At 34.7% G+C, this 24254-nt stretch overlaps 4 protein-coding genes and 1 non-coding gene across 5 annotated transcripts; 3 read left to right on the top strand and 2 right to left on the bottom strand.

Annotated features, from left to right (window-relative positions):
• The first annotated feature begins 8488 nt into the window (after positions 1–8488).
• LOC103834744 (glutaredoxin-C5, chloroplastic) lies at positions 8489–9822 on the top strand. The gene is made up of 5 exons (XM_009110823.3): positions 8489–8823; positions 8914–8987; positions 9262–9336; positions 9470–9496; positions 9584–9822. Exons 1-5 carry the CDS (start codon positions 8546–8548, stop codon positions 9667–9669), a joined length of 540 nt encoding a protein of 179 aa, XP_009109071.1. The 5' UTR covers positions 8489–8545; the 3' UTR covers positions 9670–9822.
• Positions 9823–10706: 884 nt separating this feature from the next.
• LOC103834743 (photosystem I reaction center subunit IV A, chloroplastic) lies at positions 10707–12323 on the bottom strand. Its single transcript, XM_009110822.3, has 3 exons — positions 11988–12323; positions 11091–11156; positions 10707–10955 (listed from the first exon to the last, which is right to left on the bottom strand). The coding sequence occupies exons 1-3, from the start codon at positions 12243–12245 to the stop codon at positions 10848–10850; spliced, it is 432 nt and encodes a 143-aa protein (XP_009109070.1). The 5' UTR covers positions 12246–12323; the 3' UTR covers positions 10707–10847.
• A 2396-nt stretch (positions 12324–14719) lies between these two features.
• On the bottom strand, positions 14720–18678 carry LOC103834742 (E3 ubiquitin-protein ligase ATL42). The gene has a single exon (XM_009110820.3). It carries the CDS (start codon positions 17690–17692, stop codon positions 16370–16372), a length of 1323 nt encoding a protein of 440 aa, XP_009109068.2. The 5' UTR covers positions 17693–18678; the 3' UTR covers positions 14720–16369.
• A 2045-nt stretch (positions 18679–20723) lies between these two features.
• TRNAS-GCU lies at positions 20724–20805 on the top strand. The gene has a single exon. It is a non-coding gene; the product is annotated as a tRNA-Ser (tRNA).
• A 247-nt stretch (positions 20806–21052) lies between these two features.
• LOC103834741 (protein tesmin/TSO1-like CXC 5) lies at positions 21053–24242 on the top strand. Its single transcript, XM_009110819.3, has 8 exons — positions 21053–21691; positions 21882–21995; positions 22252–22429; positions 22538–22888; positions 22972–23072; positions 23163–23257; positions 23344–23670; positions 23756–24242. The coding sequence occupies exons 1-8, from the start codon at positions 21402–21404 to the stop codon at positions 24022–24024; spliced, it is 1725 nt and encodes a 574-aa protein (XP_009109067.2). The 5' UTR covers positions 21053–21401; the 3' UTR covers positions 24025–24242.
• Positions 24243–24254: the final 12 nt, after the last annotated feature.

Below are 24254 nucleotides of genomic sequence, written 5' to 3'. Positions count from 1 at the left end.
AAGGTGAAGCCAGAAAAAGACTGAGAAACAATGAGCTCGAGAAGATCCAAACTGCTACCAAGCGAAGTAGGAGACAAAACGAACTCAACAATCACAATTCTAGCAGAGATGATCACAAGAGTAACGAAGAACATTGATAGAAACTCCACTACAACACCAAACCGAGAAGACAATGCCAATAAGAAAGCCCAAGCACAAGGATAGGAACCTTGATCACCGACGGGGAAAAACGCCAACCAAGACCTTCAGCTCTTACACGCGGACACTCGCACACCAGTCCCAGTATCTACAGACTAAAGACCGGGTACCTCCTCGCAAGAGAAGACCTGAAAATCGAGACCATTGCGACGCCATGAACCCCACCCAAGACCCAACAGTCTTAGAAAAGAGCTAGTAGATGCGTCGCAACAATAACACGTCAGAAAGACGAAGCCCCGAACGAAACCTGGCCAAACTCACCAACCTGAGAACTCAGAACATCAAAGCAGAAAAGAAGAACCATGAACCAAGACCAAACTAAGAGAGAGGAGAGCAGCGATGGAACAAAGCCGGTGAACCGATGCTAAACGAACCTCCGCTACACCATCAAACCTCTAAACAGATTAACTCCATTGAACAAGGCCTCATAAATATAAAATAACGCTTAGGCCCAGACCAAGCCTTTCAAGGCGGAAGGAAAAGACAAATCATTAGTCTTGAGAACACGTGTATGCTCATGTAGCAGCAAAGAAGACACGTGCCAAGAAAAAGACAAATCCCACCGCCCAAACACGTCGACTCACAGATCGTCGGTGTAACCCCGACACCACCGGACAACCGCAAAACTTCAACTAGCTGATGGATGAGACCAAATCGGAGCAGCCAACATCACCAGAAACCAAAGCCGACATATCATTAACAAAAAATCAACGCTTCAATCTATGGAATGATAAACAAGTCTCAATCTCGATCTCGCAAATCAATCAAAGAACATCGGACATCAGATCTTGCACTTTCAACACCGAGAAGGATGAAGAAAGAAAAGAAGAGAATCCAAATGATGATTGACCGAACTGAAACTAGTAGAGAGTAGTAGAGAAGCTATTGAGCAGAAGATCACCGGAAAAAACCGGGACTGATGCTAGACAACACCACCGTAGAAGAACGAGGTGACGCTAGAGACAAAGCCGGCCAAACGGTGCTATAGGAGCCATCGTTTGCCAGAGGCAGAGCCCGACCACGCGGGAGACCAACGCCGATAATGAAATCCGGCGACCAACCAACGCCGATAATGAAATCCGGCGACAAACCAGAAGTTCTCTCTCTCTCTGAAAGATTTTGTAGAGAGAAGAGAGAGAGAGAGTCTTTTCACTTTTTAATTGTTTTAACATCTATATTGTATACTGTTTGTATACAAGTCTCTAATATTAAAAAAAATGTTTCAATTCATTTTTTATTGTTTTGTTTAAGCTCTCTTGATTTTCATCTGTCACAAAGTTCTGTAGTCCTTCTTTTATTCGGTACTGAACAGACACCCTTTATTAGTGAATTTTGAATGAATCTTAGATATTATAATTCATATCAAAGATTAGAAATATACTGACCGGCTTATAAAAGATTCATTCAAAGTTCAAACTTGAATCTTTCATACAAAATCGTTCCTGGTATTTTGAAAGTCACAGACTGACAATTTATTTTTGTTTCAAATTAGAAGTGTACTAATTTTAATTTTTTAGGAACTCAATGCTAATGTTTTACATGATTATGCTTAGAACCGTTTCTATTTAGATATTAAGATTCAGTCTCAAACTTGAATGATGATATGTATATTGTCCTAGTCTGATCCGAAGCCCTTTTAACCAAACCAGCATGTCCGAGGGTCGTACTGCTCACACGGGTTTAGCTCGTTTGAGACCGTCTTGAACTAGTTATGGGGGGGGGGGGGGGGATTGGGTTTCGGTAGTTGCCACGCCTAGAACTATTAGTTAATATGAGTGGACCGACATTTATTGCAACTTGAGAACCAACACGATTGATCGTTTTTCTTCTCTCACACGACTTACAATTTATTATTTCATATACCATGCAGGACTTCACGTCAAACTTGAAGACCCCAAAATAATAATCATCTTTAAATGACACTTTCTTACTTTCTATATTCCTAAATATTTGGTTTACTGCATAATCTTTCAAGGAAAAATGGACATCTACAGTTCCATGTTAAGAGGATTATATGATTTATATCATATGTTTGTAAGTAAACTTCAAGATTTATAGACTATGAACAGTTGTTCAAAAAAAAAAAAAGACTATGAACGAAAGAAATGATGCTACTGGACGAAACATTTAGTATACGCATATTATGTGTAGCCAGAAGGCAGAAGGCAGAAGTCATATCTATTCTATTAATACAGAATCATTCCTAACATTTGCCCTCAACTCTCCTTGGAATATTACATCTATTGCCACTGGACCAACTTTTTAATAACTGTATCTAATTATTGCTAAACTCACCACGTTCTATTTTTTCTATAACACGATAGCAGTTACTTTCTTTTTCCTTGAGGGTCCACTAGCGGTTTTTTGATTTACAACCGAACGTCGACTCTTTGATATATATATCTATGATAACATGGGCCTCGATTTCAATATAAAAACATAATAATTCGATATAGTTGCGAACATTCTATTAAATTTAACTTATTGTAAACACATATATAAAAAAATTAAATTTCAGAAATATTAAAGAAAATATAACAAAAATATACCCGCCCTTTGAAAAGGGCGGGTCAAAATCTAGTATCGCTTTATTTCATGTACACAGCACATATATATCTCTTAATCAGGAAAAGCAAATATGATTCTCAAGCACATGTGATAGCTTTGGTTGGAAATATAAATTAGGTTATTTAACCTAATTATCAGAATGTATAATTAAATCCCACTTTACATATAATTAATTTGAGTCATTAATGCAATTATGAATGTCATGGTTCATGGATCAAGTTTCGGCTTTGCACGGAAAGAAAATAGGTACATTAGGTAAGTTTTCTTTAATAGGGACCTCTCGACTCATCATCTAAAAGAGTCTTCGATCATTATTTAAGTTAACATGAAAATACATTATGTAAATTAGCTCAAATAACCATTTTATAATTTGACCGGAAAATTCGGTCTGTAAATGAACCTCAATAATGTCGTTGGTCGAAATTCCAAAGCACGGAACTCCCCTAATCGGCTAATCTAAACAATTTTTTTTATCTAAACAAATTTAGTTCATAGAAAGAAAAAAAAACGTGGAAAGTAAATATATATTCTGCAGACATTAAAACCCACGTGTGTTGGGTCCAATCTTCATTTAGATACATTAATAAAAGAGATCATAATCTTACAGTGTCACATCAAATGTAGATCAGCATACGTCCAACGTCAAAGGATAAAGCCAGCAGTTCAAAACCAACTTCGACCACAGCGTTCGTACATTATTATAATATTGAGAATTTTTTTTGGTGTAATATTGGGAATATTATTGATATGAAGAGTTTATAGTAATTCGAAATTCAGACGTTTCATATTTTTTTCTGCTGGTATATGTTATCCCTTTTATTGTACAAAAACATTATCCTCTTTGATAGAAAAAGAGGGATCCTTATCATATTGCAAGTAACTTTTGTCTAAAAAATTCTATCGATTGTTAAGCAAAGGAAAAAAATCCCATCATTGTTATCACAGACGAAAAATCAAATACATTGGAAAGATAAAAGGTTTAAAAAAGGACTCTCTCTCTAAAAACTTATTCTCCCCCCCTCTCTCTAAAAAATTCTTCTTTTTTCCGTGATCCGTTCGACTCCGGCTACTGCCGTCCTTCTCACGGTCGTCGGAACCCGCCCCCTATTTCTTTTTTCTCCGCTTCTCTTGTTCTCTCCGTGGTCTTTCTTGTGGTTCGGCAAAGGTGAACCATCGAGGTCTCTTCCCAAGTGCAGATCTGAAATATGTTGAGTAGATCTGAAGTATCTTGAGTAGATCTGTGCTGGTTCCGGTGAGATGGAGTTGCTAGAGGACGGCATGAGCCTCTCTTCGTGGTTTCAACTCGGATCTTCTGTGGTGCTTTTGGTCGGGAGATTTTCTACTCAGATCTCGTCGTGTTCTCGGTTAGCGGCGTGTGGTCCATCGGTGAGACTCTCTAGGTCTCGGATATAGGTTATTTCTAACTCAGGCTCTTTGTCCGAGCTTTGTATCCATCGTGGTCTGAGGTGGTTGCGTGTGGAGCTCTTCCTCGGGGGTGAGCTTGTTCTCTTGCTAGGAGGCAGCTCTGGTGGCGGCGCGTGGAGATGTGTTAACTCAGCCTTGTGTTCGAGGTGTCTTGCGGGTTTGCTCTCTTCAAAGCTTCTATGGTCTTCACTGTCGCTGTCGTTCTCTCCTTAGTGTTGTCGCTCAGATTTCCTTAGCTTTTGTCGAAGCGATGAAGTTCGATTGGTTGGAGACATGTCTTCAGTTCAGACTGCTCTCTCACTCAGTGAAGCTGCTCTGGAGGTGGGGGTTATGTCCGGTCGGCTTGCTCTATACGAGTTTTCGGTTCAACGGGTGTAACGGTCCCGGTTATGAGGTTTGGAGGCGGCAATCTCTAAGTCTCAAACTGAACGACGGCATCGTCGGATGGTTTCTCTGTCTCGTGCCGCTAGGGTATGTTGATCTTGGTTTGTATGTTTGTGCTTGTGATTTTTGGAGCGGTGAATGTTCTGTAGGCATTCCGAAAGCTGTATAGGAAGTTGTAGCATCAGAGTTTCAGGGCATCCATCTCTCTTCTTCTCGTGGCAACCTGTTTATCTTGTGGTCCTTACCATTTCCTTTGGTTCAAGCTTGTTTCGTTGGCTTCCATATCTATTAATCTTGTTTTTAGTATTTGTTCTTTGCTTAGCTAGTTGAGTATAGCACTGCTGTTTAGATTGTATTTCAATTCTTCCGCTACTTGTTATTTCTTGTAATCTTTGTCAAAAACAGAAAATTTGGTATAATCAATTTATCATTTTACAAAAAGAAAAAAATCAAATACATTTTCACGTCGAAGTATATAATATTAAAGTAATCCGTAAATTTCCTTGAAATATAAGCATATAGTACAAATTATTGATGCATGTTACCTAGGTACTGAATCACGTACACAGTAGAATGTCTTGTAGACTTTTTTTTTTTTTTTTTAATGTCTTGTAGACTTGTTGTAGACGTACAATCATATCTTATTGAAAGTATATTCGATTGAAAAACTAGCTTCCGTTGAACAAAAAAAAAAAAAAAAACTAGCTTCCTATACAGTAAATTTAAAGTTCCACCAGAGTACTTAATTGATCTGGATATGTCTATAATATCTTAGGAACATAAATTCTGATGGTTATGACTATATACATTATCATATATATAATGCATGAATCCTCATGTACCGTCACCTCATATTACCTATTTAAGAACTACAAGAAAATGTTGACAAATTCTACACAAAGAGTAAAAGGGTAACACATGGGAATTGTCACAAATTATCCAAGGGAGAAATCACTCATGGTCAAGGGCCCATATTGTCCTTCGTAAAAATTGTCAAAGTCTGAAAAACTAGGGTTTGTTCGTTTCACATGTCTATGTCTGCAAAGATGAACCACCTCTTGTGAAAAAAAGTAAAAAAAATATTTCTCTACACTAAACACAAGGAAGAAGAAACCAACAAGCACTTCATGTATTTTTTTTAACAACAAGCACTTCATGTATTAAAGTTTAATTTAAAAGTAATATTAAGAGGATCATTTTTTCTTTCTTTTTTTTTGGCAACAGAGGATCATTTTTTCTGAATATATCTTAAATTTATTCAGAAAGAAAATGCAATTTTTACAACAAGTGTGGTGATGTTTTATAAATGGCTAAAACAGAAAAATAAATTTGTAAGGGCAACCACAACGGCTAAAAACCGTAGTGGATATTTTAAGGTAAACGTTAATGATTTTATTTAGAAAAATAAATTGATCAATAAGAAAAGAACATATAGTGAAAGGGAGGTTTTAATATTAGGAGCAAAGTATCTCTGCTTCCATACCGTACCGCCTCCTCTTTTCTTTCAATATTTTTTCATTTTTTCTATTTTTTTTTTATTTTAGATACTTATTAAAAACCTAACGTTGGAGCTGGCTTTATCTTGTGGCATGTCACAAAAACAGTCCTGCTGCAAGTTTGAAATTTCCTTGCTAACAAAAAGATAAGCATTGGTTCCAAATTTGTCGATCCACCATTTTTGCAAGTGCTACTGCTAAAAACGGATCATATTTACTATGCAAGGTTTTTTTTTAAACTATGGGGAGACGACGATTTGTGACACCAGTCAGTACTATACAATGTTTAAAAGTTTAATTTAAGTAACTCACTCTTACAAGTCCATGGATCAAGGTATTTACCGAAAGAAACTTATAACATACGGGCAGGAACTACTTCTGCAACAAGTAACTAATTATTATTAAGTCCCCTAAGTATTTTGCTTATAGTATGTTTATGTAGATATTTGTTTACAAAAAATGTTTATATATATATATATATAGAGAGAGAGAGAGAGAGTTTCTCCGATTCTAGTTCTTTACTATAAATAGGTACGTAAAGAGTAATAATTCAAACGTACTGGATTTAATCATTGGTATGGGTAAACTTTTGAATGGAAAATTATTGCACCCATGTCTCTATGTCACTTTTTATGTACCTACAACCCCCACAAGTCCATGTAATGTATATTGTTTTTTTCTGTAGGGATTTTAGTTCCGGACCGGCTCGAGATTCATTTTGGTTCTTTCCAAGTTCTTAGATATCTAGAAAATCAGGTTACAAACTGATAGGTTTGGGCACATAGACTAAACAGTACACTGTTTGAGTTTGGATATTCGAATTCAACCTAAAATATGAAAGTATCTTTTATTATCAAACCTAAAATTTAGTAGTATTAAACTGTCATAACTATAATCTCATGCAATATAAATAATTATTTAAATTAATAATAATAACAAATTTAAATTGTTTTTTTCATTATTTTTAATAACAACACGTTTTTAAATTTTAAATTTTTGATATTTTTAAATCCGAAAAATCCAATTGAGACTATTTTAAATGTTTTTTTATTTTAAATTTTAAATGTTTTTTTTTTAAATTTTAAATGTTTTTTTATTTTTAAAAATCATAAATCTCAGCTGCAAAACTCCCCCCCCCCCCCCCCCCCCCAAATCTAAACCATCAATTTAGATTAGTTAATCCTAGAGTCATAAATATCTATTTACATTCTTAATGAAATATTTTGGTCATTTGACCATTGAGTACTATGTTTATGATTATAAACTTTTTAAGGCCATCCTACTAGAAAAGTTCTCTATTTATTATCTCTCTTGGTATTTTAAAATTTTGATTATTCTGTGCTAAACTTAAATTTTGTTTCAATAGAATGTCTGGAAGTTCACAGATTAAGTACCTAAAATACTGTGCATCGGGTTCGGGTATGATACATAATATATATACACATGGATGGACACGGACAACACAAGGAACTTGAACAAGTGAGAGTAATTGCCAATTATTTTGGTCAGAATTAAAATATCATTGTTATAATTTAAGAGGATTATTTGTGTGTGTGTGTTATATATAATATTCAATATATCATGAACATATCAAATATGTACTGATACATATATGATGTATGTCAATAGAGCAAAGATTTGGGTTATAAATGAATGAAGAAAATGTTGGTGGGATAGTGACAAACAAAATTGAGAAACAATGAAATAATTCGAACCCATGACGTTCCAACTGGTTAAAAGTCCCCACATTATCTTATCAAGGTAGGTCCATAGCTGAGTTGTTTCTTCAAAATCACAAATTTCTCACATTTTTGGTATGACCTCTTAGTGTCAATACGAATATCACATATAAAGCATCCGAGCTAAAAAAACCAAATGGTCAAGTCCACATGCAAATTTACCACATCATAGATATGAACATAAGGTTAGCTATAGCGAGGTTATGCTCTTGACCATAAATCCAATACCATTATACCACACCACAAGCGGGTAAAAACCACTAAACTTTCCTAAAAATATTGGTAAAGATTGCATTTCCAAAGAAAAATTCATCATAATAAACAGCTTTGCTGCTAAACGCACATAAACATTCGAATGATTATTGTTTTTCTTAAACGTTCACCGAAACAATATTGAAAAAACAAATTCAAAACTTTTACATTTTTATAAGATAAAAATCCAATAGTTTAACATATATAACTTTTTTTTTATTAAGTGTGCGTCTAGCAAATTTTGATTATTCGGAGGTATTATTTGTTAAAAACCTATAACTAGGCCCTTATAGAAGCAAGAATCAAACAAAGCTTTTTCGTACAGAAGATAAGCCCATTAACAGTAAAGGCCCAGAAAATATGATCCGCAGAATAAAATTTCAGCTTCTTACTACAAAAAAGGACAAGTCACGAGATGAGTAACACAAAGAAAGCTCCAAGAATCTGTCGACTTTCTGAGAATCCAAAGGTCAGAAGATCGCCATGGCAGTCACAACATTCAACACATTGAGACTTGTATCGTCTTCTCTAGATTCGATTCCTTCAATCTCTTTTTCTACTTCTTATTCGTTATCTCTGATCAGCGTCGGTGGCATCACATGTTCTGATGTCAAAAGATGTCTAAAGCACACATGTTCTGTCCGAGCCATGTCTTCTTCTTCAGCTGCTTCGTCTTCTTCCTTCGGATCAAGAATGGAGGAGAGCGTGAAGAAAACGGTGACTGAGAACGTTGTCGTTGTTTACTCCAAAACATGGTGCTCGTAGGTTTTGCTCCCCTTGAAATCTTAATAAGGTTTCTGCTGAGTCTTTTGCTTAGCTATTAAAACATATATGTTTGGTGTGTAATGAAGATACTGTATTGAAGTGAAGACATTGTTCAAGAGACTTGGAGTTCAGCCATTGGTGATCGAATTGAATGAACTTGGTATGTCTGCTTAACATTTAAAAAAAAAAACATATATTGGTGTTTAGACTGCTTAATGGATTTAATTATGATAATATCAAACTTGTAGTTTAGGTCATGGCTTTAGATAGAGGATGAAAGAATTTCTTCTTAGTTGCTAGGCATTGGAATTATCCATTAGTTTTGCGTTTTAAATTTGGATTTGGTTTCATCTGCAATACTAATCTAAGTTATGTTTGTCAAAACATTTGTTGATTTGGATTCTTTGTCCTATGAATGTGTGGCTAATTTTCAGGTCCACAAGGGCCACAACTACAGAAGGTACTGGAAAGACTTACTGGACAACGCACTGTTCCTAATGTGTTCGTTGGTAAGTAGTTTGAAACCGTTTACATTGATCAGTCACGTTTGTTCTTCAGTGAGTTAAATGTTTTCTTGAACACTATAGTTTCGGTTTGTAAAAAAACACATAACAATGTCTAACCTTGTGTCCTAATGACCAGGAGGCAAGCACATTGGTGGCTGCACAGGTACTTTCTATCTCTCTCTCTCGCCCTGTTGGTTTCGTCATAGATTCTACACATTCAATACTTCTCTGCCAATTTTGTGATCTACAGATACAGTGAAGCTGAAGAGGAAAGGAGATCTGGCATTGATGTTAGCTGAAGCCAACGGTAAAACCGATCAGATTTTAAGGAAATGATGAAACTGGTTTGGAGATTTTGCATGTGGATTCTTGGATGAGTTTTAACTACTTTCTCTCTCTCTCCTATGTAAACATTGAACATCATTCAAATAATACATATAATAAGTAACATATACTGTCATGCAGTATTTGTTGATCCACTTCTTTGTTTACCCTTGAATTCACAGTTTCGAGCCTGTAAAGTGATCCACAAGTTACAACAACAACAAGAAGAACAAATTTTTTTTTGTAAATTTCATATTAGTTTACCTTAAAAAGGTAATGAAGCTTTTTGCTTGTAAATGACCCAGTTAAGAAGTAAGTAGACGCAAATGGTCAGGCCCTCTAGGGATGAGGATCGAAGGGAACACTTAAGTTATATAGCTGGTCATGTGGATTATATGGAAGAAGCGTGTAAGAGAAGTAAAGAGATTATACAAGGGCTTGTTAAGAGAGGTGTTGTTGTGGTGTCTTTTGCTTCGTATGAGAAGGAAGAAGCCTGTTTTGGAGTTATAAGAGACTGACATTGCGGATGAAGAGATAAGCTAGAGAAGGAGGAGGTTGTGGCGTGTGGCTCAAGATTTTGTCTCAGAATGGGAAATGTAAGAACCATTCGACATTAAGAGTAACTCATGAGTTGAAAGAATCAAGTGTCTAAGTGTTCTTGATTAGTTTATTTTCTTGACACAGTTGGTTAGATGAGCACAAGAACCTTGCTGGTGTTCCTAATAGATTTGAAACCGGTTTAAACTGAATCTTGCACCAGTTCTTAAGCTGAATGTGAGTGTGATTTTAGGTATTTATCTCTGCTTTTAGACTGGCGTGTAGGAGGAAGTGGTGTGGTTATCCCCCAAGGCAAGCCTTCATTGCACAGCTTCCTCCGGTTAAGGGAATCTGGACCGGTCTTCTTAACGGTATGGATGCTAGAGTGAAAATACGTTAAGGGGTAAAAAAAAATGTAAATATTTTTGTCTCAAAATTATTTGTATTTTTGTGGTAATTTAATTTGAAAACGTTTTTGAACCCGATATGATTAAGAGTTAACCATGAGCAGGGAGGATATAAGAATTTAGGAATTGAGAGAAATAATGGTAAAAGTTTTGGTACATACGGTTCTACTCAAGTTACAAACAGATAAGACCGGTATGAAGATTAAACCAAATACACACACTTCTTTTTAGGTCTCTCTCTCATTTTTAAGCTTTAACTTCTTCAATCTCGTCCAATGCATAGTTGTTGGTCGATATGTTTGCGTAATTCACTTTCGCAAACCGGACCACAACTGGGTACCGGGTCTTCGGGTCCTGCGCATTTGTTAACCGGGTCAAGAAATTATACAAACCTGCCTAATGATATGCATAAGTGACTCATAGATCGTTACACCTAATGATATGCATAAGTGAATCATAGATCGCTAATTAGAGACTAAATGTGTTTACCTGATCAACGGCCACAACCGATCCAACGCTCTTGAACCAGTAGGATTCTCTCCTTAGAATCTTGACCTACGAACCCCAACAGTTTATGATATTAAACTAAGATGAAAATTTGTTATGAAATATACATTGGAAAATGAGATAGAATCTAATAATTATATAAAAACGTAGATCAATACCATTTCATTTTTTGTATTATCATTTTTTATTTGGATAACATAATAAAATTTTATCAAATTCTAAGGAATCACTAATTTATGTAATATTAATAAATATATGAGTAATTTAATCAATTTTAAAAAAAAATTACTATTAGATATTTTGTAATCAGATCAATGGTATCAGATTGCAGGTTAATAGTGAGTTTTTGGATTTTTACCTGGTTATATCAGATTTTTAATTAACGAATTTTTCATTAAATCCGAACCGGATTATATACAATGTATCGGGTCTATAGGTCCAACCATGAATCTAGGTCAGATATGAAAACAAATCTTAAAACTCAAACATTATCATAGAACAACTACCATATTTCGAAAAAATACCATATTTTGAAGAGAAAAAAAAAATGATAAAACCCTAAAAACTCAATTGTTATGGTTCGAAACAAAAATAATGGTAATTTGCAAATCAGTTTTCGATTAATAAATGAAAAACAAACAAACCCGCGCTTTCTAAGCGCGGATCAAAATCTAGTTAATTTATTAAATACCAATTGATTTCACTATGAAACCCATAAAATTTAATAGAATGTGGTAACATTTTTTCCCTATTGAATTATGAAGTCACTCAAATAAAATTCGTTCATAGACATAGAACCTATCGATCGATTCGAAATTAAAAATTTTGGTGTATGCGTGCGCATGTTAGTATTATACAAGATGGTTTAGATTAGCTGACCTTGGCCCCTCTCTTAGGGCCAATAGGAGGCGGCTTGGGTTTGGTGGCAGCAGCTGCAGCTGGCGCAGCGGTAGTTGCCGGAGCACCTTCCGGCGCAGCTGGTTCTGGAGCCGCCTCATCGGCTGCTCTGACTACGAGCCTAGAACCGGCGTTTCTCATCGGTAAGAAAGACACGGAGTTCCTGGACGACGAAGCGCCAGCGGGAGCCGTGACGTTGGCCGGCAAAAGAAACACCGAAGATGCTGACATCATCGCCATCTGTAGAGTTTTTTTGTTGCTTCTTAACGTTTCTTCCGACAAGAAAGAGTGAGTTCTTGATTCGTATTATGTTGGAAAGGCTAAGAAAAGAGGGATTGGTGGTGGTGTTTTGGATTAAACGAATCGTTTCCCTCCACTTGATATCAGCCACGTGTCATTACATATCGGTTCCTCAGGATAATGTGATGACATGTAATTTTGATACTTTTCATCTTTTGTTTGTTTCCCCTGATCAAGGAATGAAAAATTAAAAATGAATCATATGAGGGAAAAAAGATTTTATGTGTGAGTTGTAACTTAATCCATAAGCATTTTTTTGCAATTATTTATATAGTCGGAAGTTATCATGAATAAAATCACAAAAATCAGTACTATCCTTTGTGAAATAAAAATACAATCGCTACTATTGTTTTACCAAAAAAAAAAAAACTAGTAAATGTTTTCTTTTTCGATTAACTATTCAGAACTTTTGTATACGTTATCTTCTAATTGTTTTATCAAACACACAAATATCTCACATTTATTTATTTAACACTATCTTTTAATTATTTTATTTTTATAAGAAATGAAAGTAAAAATGTTTAATAGTTTCTTTGTCAATAAGACTATCTTAATCTAAACACAATATAAAAATCTAAATTCTGAATTTAGTGTTTAGAGAGAGATGGATGTTTATTGAGAGAGAAGTAAAAAGTTTCTTTATTAAATTTGATGAATGATTTACAAATGAAAGATTTTACTATTTTTATATAGAATAAATTGCTTCACGCTTATTACATTCTTTTAACTATTACACTAGGATATTTTCTGCGTTAAAACACAGTTTATATTTTTTGATTAGATTTACAAATTGACAATTCCTTGCAAAAATAACAAAAATAATCAGTACATGTAAATAGATCAAAACATTCAACCCACAAAACATTTAAGTTCCTGTTTTTGGATATAAATAAGGTATTTTAGGAAAATGATTTTAATTGTTTAATAATATTGCTAAAATTTCCTAGATTATTGAATTTATTGTGAAAATTTGGCATCCAAAATATATTATGATAAGAACTTTAAATATACAATGGATATTATTTTTCAAAAGTTTGGTTGGAAAGTTCTGTTTTATTAAATATCTTTTGATAATTTATAAAATCAATATGCGATTATTTATACTGAACGGACAATATATTCATATAAAATACAATTCTTAGGAAAACAATAGGAAATGATCTAACATACAGTACATACTATAACATGGTTATTTAGCATAAACCTATTATGCACATGTAAAAATTATACATTGGAAATTAGTATAGGCAACATTTGTTCATGTGAATTTGTTACGTAATGGAGAAATCTAGTTAACAATATATGATTTTATTAGTATAAGTTTATATACTCGTGATTTTATATGTTTGGTTAGATTCTTTTATAACATTACACATTGGTTTGGTTAGGTTTTTAATAGTTTAGATATATATCTACCAATATAACAATGGCTGAATTGACTATACTCTAAATGGCGATGTTTATGTATTAGATTATCTAATTTAGATTATTAGACGAATGGTTAATGGCTTCGGTTAGAATTGTAATTGTTTAGAAATATCAACTCTAATTATATTAATGGTTTTTATTAATCAAAATAAAGTTAAATGAAATGTGAATTGTTCCAAAATTTAGATGACAACTTTAATTAAATAAAAAGTAGGACTGGTGTTCCAAAAAAAGTAGGACTTTAAATTAGTAGAATAGATTCTAATCACTATTATGAAAAATAGACAAAATAAATAAAGCCCAAAAATATATGAACTGTTGGACCATGACATCATGTATTCGGCCCGTTGTCATTAAGTTGTGATTTTAGAATGAGCATATATATCATTTTTTTAAGTTACCACTCTGTGCTAAGTCTCTTAAGAGCAGTGGTGCATTGTAATTGAGTTTCTCAACAAATAAATAATAGTCTTGTTTAACTATATAGCTATATTCTATTTATTTTTGAAATCATTAAACCATTAGAAAATTGCCAGGTGGAGAAGAGTCTCTTTAGGAAAAATTTGAGTCCCTTGCAAGAAGAATCGATTGTGTCCTCTCTCTTCCTTTTACATCTATTTTCTATTTATTTTCTTAATTTTTATTAATGAAAAACTCTTTTAAAATCACCACTGCTCTTGCTCTAAGTTTGTATGACCTTGTGCTGCAGTTTGACAATATGTTAGTGAATAAAAATATTCTTTGCAGAAATCCAGAGCCAAGATTGAGCTGGGAGGTTTTCAATGGCTTAGGAGAGGGCACACTTTCCTCTTCTTTTGCCATACGTGTATGAGGAAAGATGTTGACAACACGGTTAGAGAGCTCATGAAGCCAGTCTAAAGGTCTTGTTCGACTGGCCTGTGTTTCTGCCGTATATGACAGTTTGGTTTGATGCGCTCTAGAAAGATTATCATCCAAGAGGGTAGATGTGGGTTGTATCTGCAGGACTGCAACTTCACTGAAACTATGTCATTGTTGCTTTATACCATAACACAGTATCATGAGAGTTTGTAATTAAACGAACTTGATGCTTAACTCTCATGGGAGTTAACCTTAACCTTCTTTGACTTTGCTTATTTCTTTTACTGTATGAATCGGTCCACATTCTACCTAATACACTTAAATATATAATTTAAGCTTGATTATATTCTGTTATATCCTTTGATTCAGTTTAATAATGTATATGAAATTGCGTGTCCATCCCCAAACGTCATAAAGTTGGACCATATGATATACAATGACTTCCTTTCTACGTAACAACAATCTTTGAATAACTTTCATATATAAATAAAGTTGTTAAAATCTGAAATATATTTTGTTGTCAACTATCTCAATAGGGTTAGTTAAATTAAACGAGAATTTTTGCCAATCATAATCAAAGATTACTAAAAGAAATTGTGGTAAATGAGTTTTGTAAATGGAATATGAACTGTACAACGAAGATCTAAATATAATATATTATCTATTTATCTTATGAGATTTTAAATGAAATATTAAATCATACAATATTGAAAAGGTTCCCCTATGATGTTGCACTCAAGGCATTCCTGGTTCTATCGTCATGTTTCAAAGTTAAAAAGATGTCGAGTGAAAAGGAAAGGTTTTCCATTTAATTATATGGACTTTTAGAAAGCATATTGTGTGTATACAGTATATATGTATGACGACGTATACGTTTATTTTAAGTTTAGTGGCATAATTTTATTTATAAATATATGAAGACAAAATCAAAGGAGTCAGACTCCTACACCAACTTATAAATAAATAAATAAATATATCATAAATCGTTTGGTGAGATATAATATTATAGTTGAACATTCGAAAGAGGAAATTGAATATGAGATTAGGTTTCATATTATTGATGGGGACTTTTAAGTAAGTGACAAACTAAATGCTTATTTATAACCTATATTCAGTGTTTCTTTGCATTCAATTTTATTGAAATGAGTTTTTCTATTAATAACCAAATCACCGAATGTAGTCTTTGTTATGAAATTGACACTATTAGCAGTTAGGTGAGACTTGAGCAACTAATATGTAATTTTGTTTTCAAATACACGAGTTAGTAATGTTAGTCTAAACAAAGGAAGACAACTATAAAAAAAAGAAGCGGAAGACAACTATCAAGACACAGTTGTTATAAGCTGTTAACACAACATTGTACTCTTGAAATTGTATAAATTTTAACATTCATACAAAAAAAAAATCAAGAGACAAAACCAAGGATAGGCCATAATTTTCTTTTTAAACTATCAAGAGACAGGACCAAGGGTAGTTCATAGATAGACGTATAAGTGTATTATTGATTATATGAATATGATGCAGTCGTTAACAGAAAAGTATAATAAGTTGATGCAGGCATACTAATAATGTAATTTAAATGAGTGTGGCTGCTTATTTGCCAGGTTAGCTGATTTGTTCCATGAGATGAAAATAACAATTATTATTATTTTATAAATAATTTAAGTAAATAAATTTGTTTATAAATAAATCCATCTTATTTACACAAATTATCTTCGGATCTAACAAACATGTGTAAGAATATTTTTTGTATATAAGCCTGTAAAAATTGCAATTCATGAAGAAAAATAAATAAACTAAACATTAAAGTGTTGGACTGTTGTATTAATTTGATTTCTTTTTTCTCTGTTAGCAAACCATTGAGCGGTTTTACTAGCGATCGGCAGCCACAAACGCCGTCTTCTCTCCTCCGTCTCAGACGCAGTCGCTGCGTTTGAACCGCTACAATCGCCATGAACCGCAATACTGAGTCTAGGAACCGTTGTGATCTCAGAGACCGATCTTCTTCCTGTCTCGGTCATAACACTTCTTGATTTCGAACCAGAGTCGTTGCTTTCCGACAACAACATAGTTTTCATCGAACTCAACTTGTTCTCCATATCTTCCTTGATCCGCAAGTTACCTCTTTGATCCTCTTCATTGCTTCTCCTAAATGAGAATCTCTCGCTGGAGATCGAACTAACCATCTCCGAATTCAAAAACATCAAATCCGATGAGCTCACGTTGCTCCAACGATTCTTGAACACAACATCAGATACAAAGATCCTGTGATTGAACTTATGCATCACTTTGTTCTCGTCTTTATCGTTTCCTTGATGCTCAAGCAAGGGTTTTTCTTTATGACCTAGTTTTAAAATCTTCCTGAAACTCCCTCCGATGCTGAATCTCGATGAGCTACCAACTTCCTCTCTCTGTCTTCTTCTTCTCTCCTCTTCTTCTTCTCTCTCGATGTAAATCTCCAAACTCGAATCTTCTCTTCTCGCAGACTCATTCAAGAACCTAAAACTGTTTACATAAACAGAGGTGTCCTCTTCGATTGAGACTCTGTCTCTGCAGAGGGGACACGTTGCGTGCTGCTCAAGCCACTGATCGATGCATCCGATGTGGAAAGCGTGACGACATTTAGGCAACAACCTAAGAATCTCGACGCTCTCGAATTTAGACAAACAGACAGAACACTCGAGCCCTTGTTTTGATCCTTTCAAAGCAGAGAATCTAAACATAGGAAGTGACTCGATAGCTGTCTTGTCTAAACCGGAGAATCGAGCTGAGGAGTTAGTTGACCGGTTAAAGAAAAACCCTTGTCGGGTCAGACGATCTTGCCGCCTACCGTCGCCGGAACCTGATAGGAGATCCATGTGGCAGCACTTAGCGTAGACGAGGACGACGAAAGTGAGTGCGAACATGATGGCGAGAACTCCGGTGACTATGGCTAAACTAGGCTCGAAATTGGCGACCAGGTCGCCGTTACTGAGCGGAGGAGCAGGAGGCTGAGCTGAGACATAGTAATAACTGTGGAAGGTTGTAACAAAGAAGAAGAAGAAGAAGATTTGATACATCGGAAGAAGAAGAATAGAGAAAACCTTTTGCTTTTCTTGATTTTCTGAGAAAATGTACATAAGGAAAAGCCACTAACTTATAACCAATACCAATTTATCTTCTTATTAATATATTAATTATAGTTTTTAAATGATAGTTGTTGAGAGATTAGATGGTAATGAGCTCAAATTATGTTTATAAAATACTGTTGCTGCACTCGCGGGAATTGTACAAGTCAACGACCAGCTGCATAAAATTCTGGTGCGTGTGTGATTAACCCGGCTCATTTTTAGTGGGCTCTAAGATCATGTGTTATTGTGTTAAGAACTTAAGACCAAATCACAGGCTTGCAAAACTACTAATTTACTAATGGTACTTGTAGTATACACAACTACGTACAAAGGGATGAAGATGAAATGAAGATTTAGATAATTGAAGACTCCCATATACTCTTATCAGTTTCATTTTAATTGTTGTTTTAGAATTTGACACACAAAATAAACATTTAAGTTTACATATTTATAAGTAAAAACATCATTACCAATATATCTAATCACATTTTAACCAATAGAAAAATAAATTGAAATATAAAATCAATAAATTTTGCATTGAAATTATAAAACTACACTTATTTTGAAACGACAATTTTATTCTACAAGAACAATTAAATTGAAACGGAAGGAATATGACATAACTATTATTTTATTTAGTTTAGAAGTAGTTTATAAGTTTTTCATCTTAACTATATTTGTAAATTTTGTATATATCTTAAATTTTTATGCCGATTCCCTTGCTAAAAAGTCGGAGTACGAAATTACTTGTTTCCCATATAAATCATAACTAGTCTTTAGCAACAAATCATCTCAGAAACCTACTAATTAATAACACTATGACTTGGTGTTTATGGACTTTAATCGACAAAAAAAAAGCTGAATAGAGAGAGATTATACAATAACATAATGGAAAGCTCCTTTAGAACTTTGGCCTTGAGTTTGATCGGAGCAAGCAAGCATAATCAAAAGAAACTCATTACAAACCCTTTTTCCATTTGGTTACAAAGATTCAAGGCATTACTCCGGTCCTCCGGCTGATTTTTCAGGTATGAGCCGAGGCAGCTGTCATTCCCATGATAGTTAGAGACTCTCTTAGTTACTAAAGATGGCCTAATGATATCTTTTTCATAACAGTAGCTGGTTAAGTTTGGATTTCATGTATATATTTTATGGAATCTTTACCATAAGCTATATATACTAATACCAATTGGGGGCATGCACCACCGTCGCCTCGGTAATGTCCTTATCAAATATATGTACAAGCAATTTTCTTTTTGATAAGTATGTTCACAAGCAATTGTCTTATTATGAACTAGTGTTGACCCCATGCTATGCATGGGAATCTTTTTTCTGTTACAAAAACAAAATCAGTTTTATATATCACTAAAATTACATGTATAATAACTTTGATTTATTAGAGGGAAATATATATACATAAACAAACTATTAACACACATTTATCAGTGTTAAAAGAACATTATCATTGGTTAACCACAGACATATAAAATTAGTTCAGAGATGAGGATACATGATTAATTTGGAAATGTGATTAACATCTGGAAATGTCATTTCATAGTCCTTTACTAATTTTTGGAGATGGCTTGAACTGAGTTTTTTTGGCTTGTTTCATTAAAAGAAAACTGTTTTTTTGAATTATTATTTACAGGTTTCGCTGGAAAATTTGTTATCTAAAAATATTAATTATTTTTTTGTTTTTAGATAGCTATTAAAACAACCTAGGAAATTTATAAAACAACAAAACTTGAGAATTTTCAAAATTCAATTGCAGAAAGCAATTAAAATTTTAAGTTTCGAAATCGTAAAGACAAAAAAATAATCAAAATTATTGTTTACCTAAATTATGAATGGTCAAACATTATGCAACTCTTCCAATCGTCTTTAACCTTTGCTAACTTTACCCAAAACATTGCTCACCCACCCTTTTCTTTGATTGCTCATATCTTCTTCTTCTTCTTCTTCTTCTTCTTGTACCTTTGATTTCCCATACACGTCTATAGCAAACTAAAATAGTTTCAAAAACTAAATAATACAAAGATTGATGTTTTAATGATTTTATTTGCTCATATTTTGCAAACTCGTTATGAAACTTAGTGAAAACCCATCATACAAAGTACTCTAGGCAATGAATCATAAAAGTTTCACAGGAAAAGAGAGAAGATATTAAAAGAAACCGTGAGAGACTTAGAACTCATAACGAAGACTGGTTTGTAAAAAAATTATTTGTTGAAATAATTTTAAAGTTCGATACACAAAAAGAAACCATTTACGTGAAAAGATGGTGGTAATCGTGCCATCGTGGCTTTGATTGAGGAACTGTTTAGAGAGACCTATGCTAACTTTATGTCTTCATCGGAAAAAATCTTAATTGTATTAATGATGTATTTAATTTTAATTTTAAAATTATATTAATGAAATGTCAAAAATATAATTGGTCATGCAACTTATGTTTTAGTATATAAAAAATAAGGAAATTGTTAATTTATATTTAGGCTCCAGAATAAATAGGAGATGCAAAGAAATATTCAAAACTAACTATGTTTCTATAGAACTTATTGACACATAGATAATGACTTCAAATAGTTGATAAGAAAAAAAAAACAAAAAACTGCTTCACAAGATTGGATCGTTAAAAAAAGTTGGTTATTGGTCTTATTTTGAAACTTCCATATTTTTATTTGCTTTGTATTTTTGCTTCACATGTTTTGCTTTGTATTTTTCAATTTTTTTTATAAAAAAAACTTTCCTTTTTTTTTGAGCAACAAAAAAAAAAGATTTTCCATGTGTCAAATTTTAAGTGGTGAGGCGACTTGCGCTTTAGTATATAAAGGATTCATGTCATATTGTCATGTTCATGTTCACATACCACCAAATCATACAAAATATCAAATACGCATGCAAAATAAATTTTGTAAGCCACACCTCGTCTTCACATAGCTCCCCCCTGGTCGCGTATGTCATCCAAAAGCTATATATGGCAATACTTATATATGTTTGCGCCAGAAAATCAAGTCACTTTTAAGATGACATTAAATGTCAAGTCGCTTTGGCCGAGTGGTTAAGGCGTGTGCCTGCTAAGTACATGGGGTTTCCCCGCGAGAGTTCGAATCTCTCAGGCGACGTTTCTTTTTTATATTTATTTTCTCATAGTTTTTAAATATCTACTAAATACGCACATTTGTAGCGCTTTTTGGATATTTAATCGGACGGTAGAAAGGCAAGCAAAACCTAAAGCTTATATGAATTCAAACCGTTAGATTGTTATATTTAACAAGATCCGTACCATCAGAAAACTACGAAAATCGAGCCGTCGAATATAATCCAGAAAAATTAAAATTTCAAAAAAAAACATGTTAGAGAGATGCTGTTGAAGAAGAAGAAGATGAACAAAAACCGAAAGTGTTCGCCTTTTAATTCCTTTTCGTCATCGTCTTTGTTCGAGAGCTAAATCCCAATAGAACCCTAATTTCTCCCATCTCTCTCTCTCTCTCAAAGCTTATCTCTTTATCAAAATTCAAAGTCTCGTCTGAGCTTTTTAACAGCCGCCGAATCTGTTCTTTTTCTTGTTTCTTCGCGCTCCGTCGCGGGATACGGATCTGGGTTTTCCCCTTTGTATTTCCTTTGAGCTAATTTGTGATAATTTCTCGGTCGGGGGAAAATAGAAAAGGAAATTTTTTTCTGGGTTCCTTGGAAAGTTTTAAGATTTGAAAATTTTCAGATGGGTGAGGGCGGCGGCGGCGGAGGAGGAGGAGGAGATTTCCCGCCAAAAAAGGACGGTGTATCTGATGAGTCTTGTTTCCAGGCGAAGAAGGAAGCAACGCAACTCGACTTCACTGGTGGTTCCGATGAACATTATTCAGAGTCTCATACCGTCGTCACTCCCTCTGTTACTCCACCGGTGACGACAACGCCCTCGCGGCTTCATCCGGTGGCACGACCGGCTTTACCAGTGGTGACGTCACAATCACAATCACAATCACAAATCCTTAACGCGCCAATCAGCCTTCCGTAAGTGTTTTTTTCAATTGCTTCGATAAGTGTTGACTCTTTTTTTTTGTGAAGAAAAATTCAAACTTTTTGGTGAAAAATGGTTTTAAATCTTCAACATTTTGAAGTAATTGGCGAAACGAGTTTAATTGAATCTTTCTTAGAACCACAAAAGTTTTTGAATTTTTCAAATATTTCTTTTTTTGAGCAGAAAGCCACCGGAATCTCCAGAATCTAGAGCAAGGCCGCCTATTGTGGAAGGTAGAGATGGAACCCCTCAAAAGAAGAAGCACTGCAACTGCAAACTCTCACGCTGCTTGAAACTGTAATAAGCATTTATCAAATCTTTGTTATGCTCTTGTTTATTTATGGATTATTGCTTCTTAGACATGTTAGTTATGATTATTTAGACTACACAAGCTATTGCATATTCATATATTTTCCTTTTTCAGCTGCACTTCTTGGAACGTTTAGATAATCAACTTTTTTTTTTTCTGTTGTTAGTTGTGGATTTGTGCATCAACAGTTTCTGATTCGGCTTTAGTTTAACACCTCGATATTCTATGACTCTGATGCATCAGGTACTGTGAGTGCTTTGCGGCCGGAACATACTGTGATGGTTGTAACTGTCTCAACTGTTTCAACAATGTTGATAACGAACCCGCAAGACGAGATGCTGTGGAAGCAACTCTGGACCGGAATCCAAATGCATTCAGACCCAAAATCGCTAGCAGTCCGCATGGTGTGAGGGATAAAAAGGTACTCAAGCTGTTTAAGGCTTACTCAACGTTGCTGATTAAAAAAACAATTACATTTTTCAGTTGTTAGAAGACTTAAACCTGTTGAGATTTGTCTCTTTTTTTGCAGGAGGAGATTGTGTTGTTAGGGAAACATAACAAAGGATGCCACTGCAAGAAATCAGGATGTCTTAAGAAGTATTGTGAGTGTTTCCAAGCAAACGTTCTTTGTTCAGAGAACTGTAGATGTTTAGGTTGCAAAAACTTTGAGGGAAGTGAAGAGAGACAAGCTTTGTTTCATGGTGAACATGCCAACAACATGGCTTATCTCCAGCAAGCAGCAAATGCAGCCATTACTGGAGCTGTTGGTTCTTCCGGCTTTGCTCCTTTCCCAGCACCTAAGAGAAGGAAGGGTCAAGATATTTCTTTCAACCAAGCGACCAATGATTCGTCTATGCATAGACTTGGCCAGTTTCAACAGGTTCACAACTTCCCAAACTAGTCTTACATGCGTTTTGGTATCCATTGCTTGGTGAATTGAAATCTTGTTAATGGTATAATTAGGCAAGTAATGGAAGAACTAGTGGCCCAACCTCAACTACATCTCCGGCAAATGTTTCTAGGGCTGGTGGCAATTCATCAGCTCCATCAAAGTTTGTATATAGGTGAAGTTTCTGGTGTTCAGTGTTCACAAGTTATATAGTTGATCCAAAGAGCTGCATAAAACTGACTTGTATGGTGTATTTTATTTGTAGGTCTCTCTTAGCAGAGATAATCCAACCGCAAGATGTGAAAGCACTTTGCTCAGTTTTGGTCGCTGTAGCTGGAGAAACAACAAAGACATTAACAGGTGAAACTTTGAGTGAAAAAACTCTTATTGCTGAGGTCTTAGCTCTATGTGTATTATTCGTTGATCTCCCTTTGAATGTTTCTTAGATAGAAGAAATGAAACAGAGAAACGGGTTGAAGATCAAACAGAAACATCTTTAGCTTCTTATAACTCACAAGGCAATAAAACTGATGGAAGTCAAGCTGATGGTTCTAAAGGAGATCCGCTATCTCCAGCAACTTTGGCTTTGATGTGTGATGAACAAGACAGTCTCTTCATGGTGGCAGCAGCTGAACCTAATGGTTCAGTGGACCCTGGTGGCTGCGGAACAAACTCACAGGGGCAGTCAGAGATTTACGCAGAGAAGGAGAGAGTGGTGTTAACCAAGTTCAGAGATTGCCTTACTCGACTTATCTCTTACGCAGATTTCAAAGGTACAGTTGCTTCTTTTACTTCAGAACAGAACGCATAGAAGAAGCTCTCTTCTCTAAAGTTAGTTAAGTTTTGTTTGTTTTGCAGAATCAAAGTGTTCATATTTAGCTAGAAGCCATATACAGTCACCCTCAACAGTTCCAACGGTGACTGTGAAAACCGAGAATGGGATTCAGCAAAGACCACCAGTTGTAAATGGAGCTTCACTAACCACTACTCAACCTGCACTCAACAAACCACAACTGGTGCAGCCGACGACCACAACAGATACCTCAAGCAGTCATCATCCTCATAAACCTCCAGCTCTAGAGGAGAATAAAGACACCTCTGAGTCAAATAAAGTGTACTCTACGTAGGACAACAATAAGTTTACCAGAGAGAACATAAACAACATGGTGAGATCCGCCTCACCACCGCCACATTGGCAGGTGAATTAGAGAATAATAGACACAACTTTTCACTCTTCCTTTTCTTCTTTAAGTCTACTCTCCAAAGCCCCTGGCTGGTGTAGATTTTGCAGAGCTTTGTTTCTTTACTACACAGAGTTTTATATTACTAGTTAGTTTGATGTGTTCTTTGTTGCTTC

Source organism: Brassica rapa, chromosome A08 (genome assembly GCF_000309985.2).
Source record: "Brassica rapa cultivar Chiifu-401-42 chromosome A08, CAAS_Brap_v3.01, whole genome shotgun sequence".
Classification (NCBI taxonomy): domain Eukaryota; kingdom Viridiplantae; phylum Streptophyta; class Magnoliopsida; order Brassicales; family Brassicaceae; genus Brassica; species Brassica rapa.
The sequence above is the reverse complement of the archived record's forward strand: the minus strand, read 5'-3'. Positions and strand labels throughout refer to the sequence as shown.

Excerpts from the sequence above, each read along its gene's own strand:
- LOC103834743 (XM_009110822.3), bottom strand. The coding sequence starts at position 12,245 with ATGGCGATGATGTCAGCATCTTCGGTGTTTCTTTTGCCGGCCAACGTC. Across the intron at positions 11,157-11,987 it reads GCCCTAAGAGAGGGGCCAAG|GTCAAGATTCTAAGGAGAGA; the intron begins GTCAGCTAATCT and ends TGGGGTTCGTAG. Across the intron at positions 10,956-11,090 it reads CGGTTGTGGCCGTTGATCAG|GACCCGAAGACCCGGTACCC; the intron begins GTAAACACATTT and ends ACAAATGCGCAG.
- LOC103834744 (XM_009110823.3), top strand. The coding sequence starts at position 8,546 with ATGGCAGTCACAACATTCAACACATTGAGACTTGTATCGTCTTCTCTA. Across the intron at positions 8,824-8,913 it reads TACTCCAAAACATGGTGCTC|ATACTGTATTGAAGTGAAGA; the intron begins GTAGGTTTTGCT and ends TGTGTAATGAAG. Across the intron at positions 9,497-9,583 it reads GCACATTGGTGGCTGCACAG|ATACAGTGAAGCTGAAGAGG; the intron begins GTACTTTCTATC and ends TGTGATCTACAG.
- LOC103834741 (XM_009110819.3), top strand. The coding sequence starts at position 21,402 with ATGGGTGAGGGCGGCGGCGGCGGAGGAGGAGGAGGAGATTTCCCGCCA. Across the intron at positions 21,692-21,881 it reads AACGCGCCAATCAGCCTTCC|AAAGCCACCGGAATCTCCAG; the intron begins GTAAGTGTTTTT and ends TTTTTTGAGCAG. Across the intron at positions 23,073-23,162 it reads CCATCAAAGTTTGTATATAG|GTCTCTCTTAGCAGAGATAA; the intron begins GTGAAGTTTCTG and ends TTTTATTTGTAG.
- LOC103834742 (XM_009110820.3), bottom strand. The coding sequence starts at position 17,692 with ATGTACATTTTCTCAGAAAATCAAGAAAAGCAAAAGGTTTTCTCTATT.